The following is a 13556-nucleotide window of genomic DNA, read 5'->3' on the forward strand; positions in this document are numbered from 1 at the left end:
ATATTATTTTTTTTTGGAGGGGGGGTAATACTTTGTATATAGTCTGAAAACAGATTTACTAAGTATTGCGCAACAGCACAGTGTATTGCACAACAGCAAGAAATCTTCAATTGAATATAAATTCAAATCATACAACCAATTTCAAGTTCTTTGACTACATTTATTCTGTGTCAGAAACCTATAATATGTCAAATATTTAATTACAATCCAAAGTCAGACCTGTATCAAGCTTGAATATTGTGTCCATTTTTGCCCCAGCTGTTCAGGGTTGGACCTCTGCGGTTGTATCCAGCTGCGCTCGGCGAAGCAGTTTATTGAGAATAGTTTTTCTTAAAACAATATATCTTTCCTCATTGTGCAGTTTGTTTTAATAGAATCTAAAGTTGTTACTAATGTTAGTTTACAGCAAACAGAAAAACAAAAACTTATTTTCCCAGAAGCATAATATGACAAAGAAAGATTGTCAGAGTAGAAAGCATTAAATTTATGTATACATATAATCTTGTTTCCAAGGTAATATTTATATGGGTTTATAATGTTCAGGTAGCTAATGACATTTTTCTGTAATGAACATTTATTTTTAATAGGAAGTTTTGTTAGCCCGTTTCCAAGGTAATACCTTCCTATATCAAGGAATTAGAGGACTTCATTCATCCTGATAGGGATTATACAATGTTAAGTATTCCTTTAAATGGTATGAATTGTTCATTCATGAAATAAAGGTTATATTCATCAATGATGTTTGTGTGCTGATAAACACGGTTTTTCAAGTAGTTATATTTTGTTGGAACTTATTCCGTTACGTTTTTTTTTCAAAAAAATTGTGTCGTGGTTTGAAGGTGTGTGTTTAATGATAAGATCATTAATTATGTTTATTTAATGGGTAAGAAAGCATTGTCTATGTTGGATTTAGTTTCTGAAGTCTAACTAGAAGGAGATTACCAGACTGTGGATCAGAGCTTACTGCTAATGTATATATTTCTAAAATCTTATATAGCATCTTTTGTGTTATGGAGTTTTACAGCTAAGAATATGGAAATTTTAGAGTTGATATAATTTTTCTATTCTGTTATCAGATTTTTGCAATTAAGAAAATGGAATTTTCAATAATGTTTACAATTTTCCAGATCGTTGATTGTTCTCGATTTTTGTGGTTGCACTGATATAAAACTTCAGATGTGTTTACTTGAAAAATAGGTTGTTTATTTCTCCAGGGGATTTTGTAGGTAACAGCCTATTTGTAAAGTGAAATAATTGAATAAAAGAAACATTTCTAGCTAACAATCAATGCTGACATTGACATAATGGGAAAAATGAAATATTATGTCATTATGTTCCTGTAAAGATTCTATTCTGTAGAAGATTGTTCCTGTAAAGATTCTATTCCTGTAAAGATTCTATTCTGTAGAAGATTGTTCCCGTAGAGATTCTATTCTGTAGAAGATTGTTCCCGTAGAGATTCTATTCTGTAGAAGATTGTTCCTGTAAAGATTCTATTCTGTAGAAGATTGTTCCTGTAAAGATTCTATTCTGTAGAAGATTGTTCCCATAGAGATTCTATTCTGTAGAAGATTGTTCCTGTAAAGATTCTATTCCTGTAAAGATTCTATTCTGTAGAAGATTGTTCCCGTAAAGATTCTATGAAGATTGTTCCTGTAAAGATTCTATTCTGTAGAAGATTGTTCCCGTAAAGATTCTATTCTGTAGAAGATTGTTCCTGTAAAGATTCTATTCTGTAGAAGATTGTTCCCATAAAGATTCTATTCTGTAGAAGATTGTTCTGTAAAGATCCTATTCTGTAGAAGATTGTTCCCGTAAAGATTCTATTCTGTAGAAGATTGTTCCCGTAAAGATTCTATTCTGTAGAAGATTGTTCCCGTAAAGATTCTATTCTGTAGAAGATTGTTCCCGTAAAGATCCTATTCTGTAGAAGATTGTTCCCGTAAAGATCCTATTCTGTAGAAGATTGTTCCCGTAAAGATTCTATTCTGTAGAAGATTGTTCCCGTAAAGATTCTATTCTGTAGAAGATTGTTCCGGTAAAGATTCTATTCTGTAGAAGATTGTTCCCGTAAAGATCCTATTCTGTAGAAGATTGTTCCCGTAAAGATCCTATTCTGTAGAAGATTGTTCCCATAAACATTCTATTCTGTAGAAGATTGTTCCCGTAAACATTCTATTCTGTAGAAGATTGTTCCCGTAAAGATCCTATTCTGTAGAAGATTGTTCCCGTAAAGATTCTATTCTGTAGAAGATTGTTCCCGTAAAGATTCTATTCTGTAGAAGATTGTTCCTGTAAAGATCCTATTCTGTAGAAGATTGTTTTTCACATTCCTATCTTGGTACAGGTATTTCCTTATGTAGAAAATGGTAAATAAAACCTTGTTTTATAGCTAGCTAAACCTCTCACTTGTATGACAGATTACTGGAACAACATATGTCTCCCTGTTGAAGAAACAAAAGGAACAACATTTGTCAGTTAAACAAAAAGGAGATTTGCAGAGGAGAGGTTTGCAAAGATACCAAAATTTAAACATTTCATTAGAACTTAAATGACTGACATACAAGAATGATGTTTTGGCATCTGTAAATTGAGACTGATTCAGCCCGCATATTTTATTTACAGAGTACCTGTACCCAGTCATGAATTGTCCAATTATAGCCCTTAGCAGATATTTCCGCTTGAACTGACTAGTAATATTATATGGACATCATTTTAGAACAGCTACTATTGTCCATAATCTACTACAAGGATATAAACTTACTTACAGCTGAACAAACAAAGCTGTTGCAGGACAGGTCTTGGTTATCATTGTGTCAGGTACAACATGAATATACATTGAACAGTAATCACTGGAGGTCAGATTTCAAGTTGGATGAATTACTGAATAATTAGTGGATGTAGACTACCCCCAATAAGTTTTCCTTAATTATCACCTTGCTTAGATAATACATTACTTTTGATGAAGGGGTTTGATCTGTCCCTCAGTTAAATGGAAAGATTGTTATGCGATGTAGTGAGAATTTTTTTTATTTTCATGACAGCAAAAAAACATTGGGAGAAATTTGCAGGTTTTACATTTTTTTTTAGCTTTCTGTCCTGTGTGTGGCATTTAAAGATATTGATTTCATTCAATGAAATTTAATTTGTGGAATTTAAACCTTGGTGTTTTAAATTATGAATTATTTAGCAACAATTAAAGCAAAGAAATGGATGTCATTTATGCTGCATTGATTTTGTAGTATCTCTGGCCTCTATGATGAATGGCATTTTTCAGATGAATCAAGACTCGAAAGGAATAAGCTTTTCTGGATAAGAACTCATGAATAAATCTAAAAATTAGGATAGCAGCTGTATTTTCCATTAAGCTTTAAAATTACATGTCAGAGGCTTGTATAATATTGACCAAATAGGTATTAGACAGTATAGTCTCATGAATAAATTGGACAAAATTAGAAACTATTGAACTTTTGGAATTATCTATTGATATTGGCTGTTTAATTAAATTGATGATATCACCTATTACAGACAAATGGACAAACGGTGGAAGTAAAAGGTGAAATGTCCTTGGAATTACTATAGTCTGTATCAGTCTGAGGCTTTATAATAGGGTTATGGCAGTTAAAAGTGTACTTTAAGATGCCACAGAACCTGTTGATCATGAGAATATTTGATTAGAATAACCTGCAGAACTGAAAGATCAGCTGGTACCATATAACATCCTAGATATTGACCTTCAGATGTTTATAATTTTCTGCTACAGTTGACAAGGTTATGAATCATCTTCCATCAATCTTTGACTAAAGAGATAGGGATATGTATTGTATATGATAACATTGAAGGGATGTGTATTGGGGAATGACATTGAAGGGATGTGTATTGGGGAATAACATTGAAGGGATGTGTATTGGGGAATAACATTGAAGGATGTGTATTGCTCAGAATGATATTAGATTGGTGAGAAAGGATTAAAATTTGTTACTCAGAATGTCAGTTTCAAGAGGATTTGTTTATTTTATGAAGTTTCTACCATCATGTGGTAGGTGTTAGTTTACAAATATTCCTGGGAATTAGGATTTGAAAAGTGCAAATTTATACTACAAATTGAAAAATTAGTTTTGGTGTTTGAAAAGGTGTAAGGAACTTTAGTGAGAAAAATATTTTATTGGTAAGGAAGAAATTTTTTAGACTTTTAATTTTTTTTTTTAATATAATTGTTTATCATATGTTGATATCAAAACAAATTCTGATACACCGGATACATGTGTTTATCTTTTAAATTAATTTTTATTGAATAGTTAACTTTTTTTGTTTTGACCCTATTAATTTTAATAAGGTGCAGACTACACTATACCTTTGTTTAAGATGGCAATGACTAAATACCTGTTAATTTATTTACATGGTGGTTTTACCAGGCATAATTTACAGGTGTGCTTGACTAAGGTTTGTGGTGGTCATTTCGAAAAGTAATTTACTATTCCACAAATTACATGTGCAATATATGTGTTATTAGAAATACTGCAGCATTTGAAATTTATCATTTTTTTGTTTAAAGGTCATATGTATACCTGTGTATAGAAAAACAAACAGAATTTATAAAACCAATTAACTTTTATCCTACATTTTATGGACTTTAAAGAGAATTTATAAAGATTTACACACTCCTGTTGTTTAACATTGAACAGAATAAATTACATGTTGATGACTGCATACTTCAGGAGTTTATTTGTTTTACAGAAAGGTATCTTAACATTCGTTTTAACAATTTTTGCCAAAATTAATGTAAAGTTAAAAAATAATAAATTCTACTATATGTGATGGGATAATATGATTGTGGACAAACTGCACGTAAAAGGAAGTTGGATTATATCGTAAGGAAAATAATGTATCATAATGAAACAGTAGTTAATTGTTTAAAGAATAGAGTTAGGAAATAATGAATTGTGATGTACTGTTTTGTGATTTCTTCATAATTCTTATGTACTTTGATGACATAGGGGATATAAGGAAGAGTAACGATGCTGTAATAGACTCTGGACTTCAAACAATGAACTAGCTTTGTGCAAAGTCCCTGTGGAACTAATATATATGTGAGGGAAAATAGACTTAAAATCTTTTTTTGAGTGAGAGCTAAGCATCTTGTACATGACACTTTTGAGGTCATTTTAATTTGCAAGTTGTAAAGAAGACATAACATTGACTTTGACATGAAACAAAGAAAAGGATCGTACAACATCAACATGCCGGGAAGGAAATATGAAGTTGAAAATCATTCCAAATATTGGAAAAGTCTCTGCTGCTGGTCTGTGCAAGATACTAAAGAACAGTAAGTATATTACCTGTATATTGTGGACAGTTCTGTTTAGACAGGTTGTCATTGTACTTTGTAGAATAATTTACCATATTGTCTTTGCTTTCCCCTTTTTTAATAGGAAATGTTTCCAAGAGAATAATAATTCTGTCATTAAAAGCTTTAGTCTTGACTTTTGTAGAAATAGACATAGATTATCTTTGGATTTGTGTCTCTCACTAATGACTATTCTTCACATTTCCTCTGGGTCCTCAATGCTCTTCAACTTCATACTTTACTTGGCCTTTTGAACTTTTTTGATTCGAGCATCACTGACGATTCTTTTGTAAATGAAACGCGTGACTGGCTTACCAAATTTTGATCTCATATCCATGATGAGTTTGTTAGGACTGTATTTAAGATGTTTCCGTGAGGATTTATTTTAGGTCATGAAGCTCAGACTTTAAAAGTCAAACTTCATTCAGAACCTTGATTTTAATAGGCTCGTTTATGAAGGGAGTTTATCTGAACCCTTCAAAACTCCTCCTCACCCGGCTACAGGTATGTCCTTTTACTAATATGAAGAGGCAGTACTTGTGTTAACTTACAGCGGACCGGTATTAATTTAAGAATATAGGTATAATACTCCAGCAAATTAATTTTGTATATTTTAGTTAATAATTGCACATTAAAACGTACCTCATCATCAAAACTCCTAAGTGCTTGGTTTAATTAAAAGCCATATATTTAGTAATTTTTTGGAAATGATGCATGCACCTCAATATATTGATGCAGTTATGATTAAAATTTATGTTCTGAGAGTTATCTCCCTGTAACAATTCATATATCTAAACTGCACTCCCAAGATTTATATCATTGACTTCTATCAATAAGGATGGGGTATTTTTGACAGTTTCAACTTATTAAAAAGTGTGTTCCTAAGGCTAGTGATGTACCAATTATTCATTATAATTGAAAATCAATAAAAGTGAAATATATCTTAAAAAATGTTATTTTTGTTACTGAAACTTTTTGACAGTTATAACTTAGTTATAACTTTGTAAAAAGTGTGTTCATATTAAAGGCTTAAGTGATGTACCGATTATTGGTTATAATCGAAAATCAATCGCTAATTGAAAATTTTTGATTAATCTATTATAATTTTCAAGAATTGAAAATCAATAACAGTCACCCTAAGTTCCTGGTGGGGTTTGTGTTGCTCCATCTTCGTTAGCCAAGGGTTACGCTTGACCAGCGAAGATGGATCTCAATCTTTAGCTTTCCATGTTATGTTTTGTGTACTGTTGTTTGTCTGTTTATCTTTTTCTTTTTTAGCCATGGCATTGTCAGTTTATTTTCGACTTATGAGTTTGAATGTCACTTTGGTATCTTTTGCCTCTCTTTTAAGTGATGTACCGATTATTGGTTCAATAATCGAAAATGAATTGCTAATTGAAAATTTATGATTAATCGATTATAATTTTCAATAATTGAAAATCAATAAAAGTGTAAAATATTGATCAAATGATATTTTTTTTACTGAAACTTTTTGACAGTTATAATTAAATAAAAGTGTGTTCATAAGGCTTGTGATGTATTACTTATATATTGGCTAGAATAAAATACCAACCACTGATTGAAAAGTTTAGATTAAAGGATTATGATTTTAAATAATTGAAAAATCGTTAAAAGTGAAAAATATTTATTTGTATGTAATGTTATTTTTTGTTGCTGAAACTTTATGGGTTTTCCTCATTGTTGAAGGTTAAGAAGAAAAGAAAATGTTCAGTATTGTTCATAAATTCTTCAGGCTAGTTAGGTTTTCTTTAGTTTGGTTTATGTTCAAATTTTGCCTCAGTAGACCACGCTTGTCATAAATTGAAGTGAAGTTTAGTATAATATGAGATTCTTTCATGACCCCAAAAAATAGTCAATAGTGCTGAAAGTGGTGTTCGACACCAATAAATAAATCAATCAGTCATTAATTGAAGTACAATGAAATATAATATGATTGTGTATATTAATTCTGATAATGTTCTGTTTTAATTTGGTCCAAGCAAAGTTGAAGAATTTGATACAAAGCTTGTGTTCTGTCTAGACAGATAAATGGTTTTATTGTAACTTGAAAGTCTGGAAAGGGAGATAACTGTTGTCATCTCATACCATATGTATGATCTGTAATTAATTAGTGAAATCAAGGTTAATTACCATCATGTCGTCAGAGAAGTGTGTCAGACAGTGGTAAATGTCATATTGTGTTTATTGATCAAAACATCACCAGGTGTTATACAGACCAAACTATTTACATGTACTAGCATTCTGAGAATATTGCTTGGCAATACAAAGCCCCCTACCGGTTAAAAATTGATTGTACTGGAACAAAATGCTAACTTGATCTATAACTTTTCATGGTGTAAACGTTTTAACAAATATCAAGTCAATATCTTCAAGCATGATGAAAAAAAGTGAGGAAAACTGATTGTTTGAGTGAATTTTCAAAGTCCAAGGACCTTAACTCTGCACAAAATCATCAAATTGGAACAAAATTTGAACTTGATCTGTAACTTGTCATGATAAAATTATATATAAATTATCAAATAAATATCTTCAAGCATGATGAAAAAAAGTGAGGAAAACTGATTATTTGAGTGAATTTTCTAAGTCCAAGGACCATAACTCTGCACAAAATCATCAGACCAGAACAAACTTCGAAACAGGTGAACCACAAATTTAAATGTTCAACGAAGTGCAAATTTTCTATAGGGTTGTATGCAGACTTTGGCAAAACCATGAAATCAAATATCCACGAAAATGCAGGTTTTCATCAATCCACGAAAATTGGTATCCATGAAAATAAATGAATCCACAGTATTACAGATTTTTCCTTGTAGAAGTACTTTAACGTTATCATGGAATGGTCTGTCAGTGTGAAACTAAAATAGATACCAGGTACTAGGTATAATGTCCAATGCTAATAATGATAGATTTGTTTATAGATATATTGAAAAAAATTTACTTACATTATAGCCACACGACGGGTGCCACATATGGAGCAGGATCTGCTTATCCTTCCGGAGCACCTGAGATCACCCCTGGTTTATGGTGGGTTTCATGTTGCTCAGTCTTTTGGTCTTTTTCTTTTTTTGCCATGGCATTGTCAGTTTATTTTCGACTTATAAAGTTTGAATGTCCCTCTGGTATCTTTTGCCTCTCTTTTACATGATAATTATACTTTAGTTCTAAAAACTGTCATTATTTAGTTCACCATGAATTAGTTCTGAGTTTGAAATTTCTGTCTGTTGCAGTAAGATTTGCAAACTTTAAATGATAACTAAACTCTTATTTAATGATTTGAACAATTTTAAACATTTCAAATAAACAAAACATGCTGTAAAAAAAAAAACCTTTAAAACATTGCTACCATTTCTTTAAGGCAATAAATGCTGTATGAGATATTTTTTGGTTCTAAATGGTTTATAAAAAGTCTGGCAATATAAAATATTACTATTCAAATCTGGGACTAATAGATTTTTAAATTATTAGTCCAAACTCCAATTGATTAATTCATTTAGGAGCTACACAGGCAAAATTTGCTCACCTGAATTTCACATGTGAAATTTACAAAAAAAATGGTATTTTTCATGGTTTAAATTAAATTTTGAAATTTAGATATTATTTGAATAACTTTATTTTGAAAATTCATGTGAATATCATGTGACAAAAAATCATGTGATTTTTATGTTAAATTCATGTGAGTTTCACGGGTAAGCTCGTTTGAGGTGAAATTCACGTGAAAAAAATTCCCTGTGTAGAAGCTGGGACTATTATACTAGTATAATAGTCCCATGTAGAAGTCAATCATTTGAGATTAAGACGAATAACATTCAATAAAATCATGTGATAGAGCTATCTAAAGAAAATATATAAGTTTCATCAACTTAATCTTTTAGAGCAAGAATTAGACTGATGACCTTCAAATTCATGAGAAATCAGTCTTTTCTTTCTTAGATTCTATTTATAGTTATTACTACAAGTTAAATAATCAAATCAAATCAAATGATTGTATTGGTGTAAATTCCAATACAGGAATGATACCAGCTGACATTTACAAAATACAAATACAAAAAATAGACAAAAATAAACAAAAACAAATATACAGAGACATATTTTCTCAATGATAAGAGACACATATTTTATATCTACATTGCATGGAGGTGTTATTCATACTATATTATTAATTCAAGCCATTACAATAAGCTTTTCTTAACAACATTATGTTTGCTTTAAATGAATGTTCGAATCATACATATCGCTTATTCCAGCTACACATGTCAGTATCATTATTTTTCAAAATGAAACTAAATTTATCTTGTTCAGACATATTAACAAAAGATGGAACTATATCACTTAAATTACAAAAGAGTATATTTCTATTAAATTCTAACGCTAAATAATGAGTACACTGTACACATGAAGAAATTTGAATCTGATTAAAATTAGACATCAGTTAAAGGGAAGCAACTCTGTCTAAAAATATTTACTTGAGTTCTGCTATGTTGCCCTCTGGATATTTTTTCCTAGTTTTGATGTGTTTTAAGGTTGCTGTCCTACTTAAATACTTATTTTTTTTATCATTATTAACAAACATATCTATGAAATAGTAAGTCTCAGATAAAGCTTATCTATAAATAGTCTTCAACTTTAAGAAGCTAATCTATAAATAGTGTTAAAAGAAGCTAATCCTACTAAATTCATGTTTTTTTTAAATCTTGTTAAAATTAACTGACTTATGGAAATTAACTAAAACTTAATTTCATGGATTTTCTATTTCTTGTTTATCTAAGTCAACTTTTCTGTGATTTATTTTCAATACGTTCTAATTTTCTTGAGATCCAAGTTTTACATATTAGCAAACATTTATATTTGTGTTATTTTCCTACTGGTTTAAGTCCCGAAAATTAGTTGGTTTATAGTTGTGTGTGGGGTAGTCGTCAGTAGACAGCCTCTAACTTGGTCTGAAAAACTTTCTGTATGTGCCTGTCCCAACACAAGAACCTGTAATTCAGTGGTTGTCGTTTGTTGCTGTATATCATATTTGTTTGCGTTTATTGTTTTGTACATAAATCAGGCTGTTAGTTTTCTTGCTGAATTGTTTTACTTTTGTTATTTAGGAGCCTTTTATAGCTTACTTAGCAGTATAGGTTTTGCTCATTAATAAAAGCCGTAAAGTGAACTATAGTTGTTAACTTTTATGTCATTTGGTCTCTGGTATTATACAAGATATATACCAGTATTATGCAAGTATTATATAAGATATATACAAGTTAACTTTTGACATTTTCTTTAAGTTTTGGAATCAAAAAGTGTGTATGCTATTTATTATCATTCAATAGGTACTTATTTACTAAGATTTCATTTGTTTAGGTGGACCACAAATCTTATTATTATACTTCACGTTAAAATGCAAGATTTTAATTGGCTAATAGGAGGGAGACAATTTACTCTATCCCATGGCTGAGCGGGAGACAATTTTTTTTTAATGTCACCCTCTGGTGAAGACCAATCAAAAATCGATAATCTAAATGACAATGAATTGAATTTACATCAAGTAATTAAAAACGATGCTTAAGTTCTACGTTTTGGCACAGAACTTTTTCGTTGATTGTCAAAATAAAAAAAAAAATAAAACATTTTGCTTTACTTCTGTTGATTTTTCGAATACCCTTAACGTTGTTATGTATGTGACGTCATAGTAAAATACTTGGAATGTAAGATTCAACCGTAAAAGACAATAATGAAAAGACATTCAGTATAATGAATTAAATAACACATAGCTGAGAGGGTGATAGAGCAGATTGGTACCCCTCATAAAGCATTGTCAACCTTGGATTTGCCTCAGTTGACAATGTTTTCTCGGGGTAACAATCTGCTCTATCACCCTCTCAGATATGTGTTATTTATATAGTGTTCGTTACGAATCCTAATTTCCTAGATGATTGATAAACGTCAGAAAATAAATAAACATGCAAATACATTTCCCTTTAATCCACGCAAATACATTTTCCTTTAATCCACGCAAATACATTTTCCTTTAATCCACGCAAATACATTTTCCTTTAATCCACGCAAATACATTTTCCTTTAATCCACACAAACACATTTTCCTTTAATCCACCCAAATGCATTTTCCCTTAATCCACCCAAATACATTTCCCTTTAATCTACGAAAAATAAATAAATTTACAATATACTGAGGAGGTTCTCTTGGGAGAAGTTAATTTTTTTCATAACTTAAATGTATAAGATGGATCATCATAAAAAAAGAAAACATAATTGAGATAGAGGGAAGTCTATTTCAGGCTCCATGAAGTCCAATACATTTAATGTTAAACAACCAACAATCAATCAATCAAGACCAAAGTTACACCTATCACATGTTTCATGCTTTCATGCTGATTATATTGCACGAACCACACTCTTAAGTACAAGTCAAATTTTCTATAAATAATTGATGTGTTTAAGATTTCCGTGTTAATTACATAAATAATAAGTAATAGCTCTCTGTATTGTCGAGATAATCACACAGGATGTTTAACAAGTATAGGATGTGTATTGAATCAACGACAAAATCAACTTAATACTCAGTACATGATGGTAAGTTCATTTGATTTGATATTTAAAAATTCATATGAAATAATTGTTTTTTTAGGCTTTGTATAAAAACTATTAATTGATTATTATTTGCTTCATGTCCAGTGGCCTATATTTCATGCATATTCAAGACATGTAAACATTTTCAACTTTTTAGCCGAAAAATAAACTTTTAGATCAAGTGAAAAATATGGTTTGTATTTGAAAATAGTTTAAATGCTTTGCACTGTTCTGCTCAAACAATATAAAGATATTTGAAAAAATTCTTTCCGATGCTCCTCACAGGGATACAAGGATAACATTTAATAAGTTCTGAACTTTCTTAATTTAAAGATGTCTTTGACATTGGAAGGTTCATGAAAAGCAAAAAATTGACTGTTAGATATAACAATTAGCCAATAACTGTAAAGTTCAATAAACCATCTGAGCTGTATATATATATATATATATATATACCAAATTAGTGAATTGTAGACTGTATGTCACCCTTAAGATGTCTTTTGGTTATTTGTGTGAGGTTGCTGTCTTATTGATGTACCCCATATTTCCTTTTATTCATTCATGTAAACAAAATTAACTTGCAATATATCTTTTAAAATACTTTGTTTATGAGTATGTTTTTTTTGGTTAAAAAGTTACTGAAAAATTAAATGTCTTAACTTTGACTACTGCAAAACTTATCAGAGTTATCTCCCATTGTACATGCAGATTTGTCTTACTATGTTAAGAAATTCTGATTCTTTCTTGGGATTAATAAATATTACTAACCTCAAATTATTTTGAAGAGGCATTTTTCAATATTGTTCTTGAATACTTACTTTTATGTGTTGAAAATAATAATTAGTTTAATTTACGGTTTTGGTATCAAATTCTACTAAGTTGACCTTGTAATGATGCATAGTTGTAATGTCACTCGTATGAAAGGAACTTGAAAATAAAGATTCAGCTTAAGTATTTGTAAGAAAAAGGTCTTTAATACTTATCTTTTCTTTTTTATGAATCTTCTTTCAAACTAAAATAAACTGCTTCGCTGAACGCAGCTGGATACGCCCGCAGAGGTCCAACCCTGAACAGTTGGGGCAAAAATGGTCACAATATTCAAGCTTGATACAGGTCTGAATTTGGATTGTAATTAAATATCTGACATTATAGGTTTCTGAATAAATGTAGTCAAAGAACTTGAAATTGGTTATATGAATAGAAATTATATTCAATTAAAGATTTCTTGCTGTTGTGCAATACTTAGTAAATCTGTTGTCAGACTATAAACAAATAAAGTTAAATTTCTTCTCAATGTCATATTTGAAATTTATGAAAATCAATAGGGAGATTACATCAATAGCTATAATGAGACAACTCTCCACAAAAGACCAAATGATACAGAAATTAACAACTATAGGTCACCGTACGGCCTTCAACAATGAGCAAAGCTCGTAAAACCCCATAACTCAGAAATGTAAGATTTAAAATTTATAAAATTCAAAAGGGAGCTTACATCAACAGATATAAACAATTCACCAAAGTTTCATGAGAACTGCTGAAAGCATTTTTTAGTTATTGTCCGAAAACTGGAAAATCCCCCTTTTTTTATGAATAAAACTCTGTAACTCGGAAA

The 13556-nt window shown here is 30.3% G+C and overlaps 1 protein-coding gene across 10 annotated transcripts in view; it reads left to right on the top strand.

Moving 5' to 3' along the window:
* LOC127719355 (rap1 GTPase-activating protein 1-like) overlaps positions 1-13556 on the top strand; it is a 145316-nt gene that overhangs the window by 23728 nt on the left and 108032 nt on the right. Inside the window, exon 1 of one of the 10 annotated variants that reach the window (XM_052225437.1) lies at positions 4772-5326. The exons of the other annotated variants lie outside the window; for them this stretch is intronic. Coding sequence (XP_052081397.1) covers positions 5208-5326 — 119 coding nt within the window. The 5' untranslated portion in view covers positions 4772-5207. Of the gene's footprint in view, positions 1-4771; positions 5327-13556 lie in introns of those variants that run through there. 10 annotated transcript variants of the gene reach the window in all.

This window comes from Mytilus californianus, unplaced genomic scaffold (assembly GCF_021869535.1).
Source record: "Mytilus californianus isolate M0D057914Y unplaced genomic scaffold, xbMytCali1.0.p SCAF_11, whole genome shotgun sequence".
In the NCBI taxonomy this organism is placed as follows: Eukaryota; Metazoa; Mollusca; class Bivalvia; order Mytilida; family Mytilidae; genus Mytilus; species Mytilus californianus.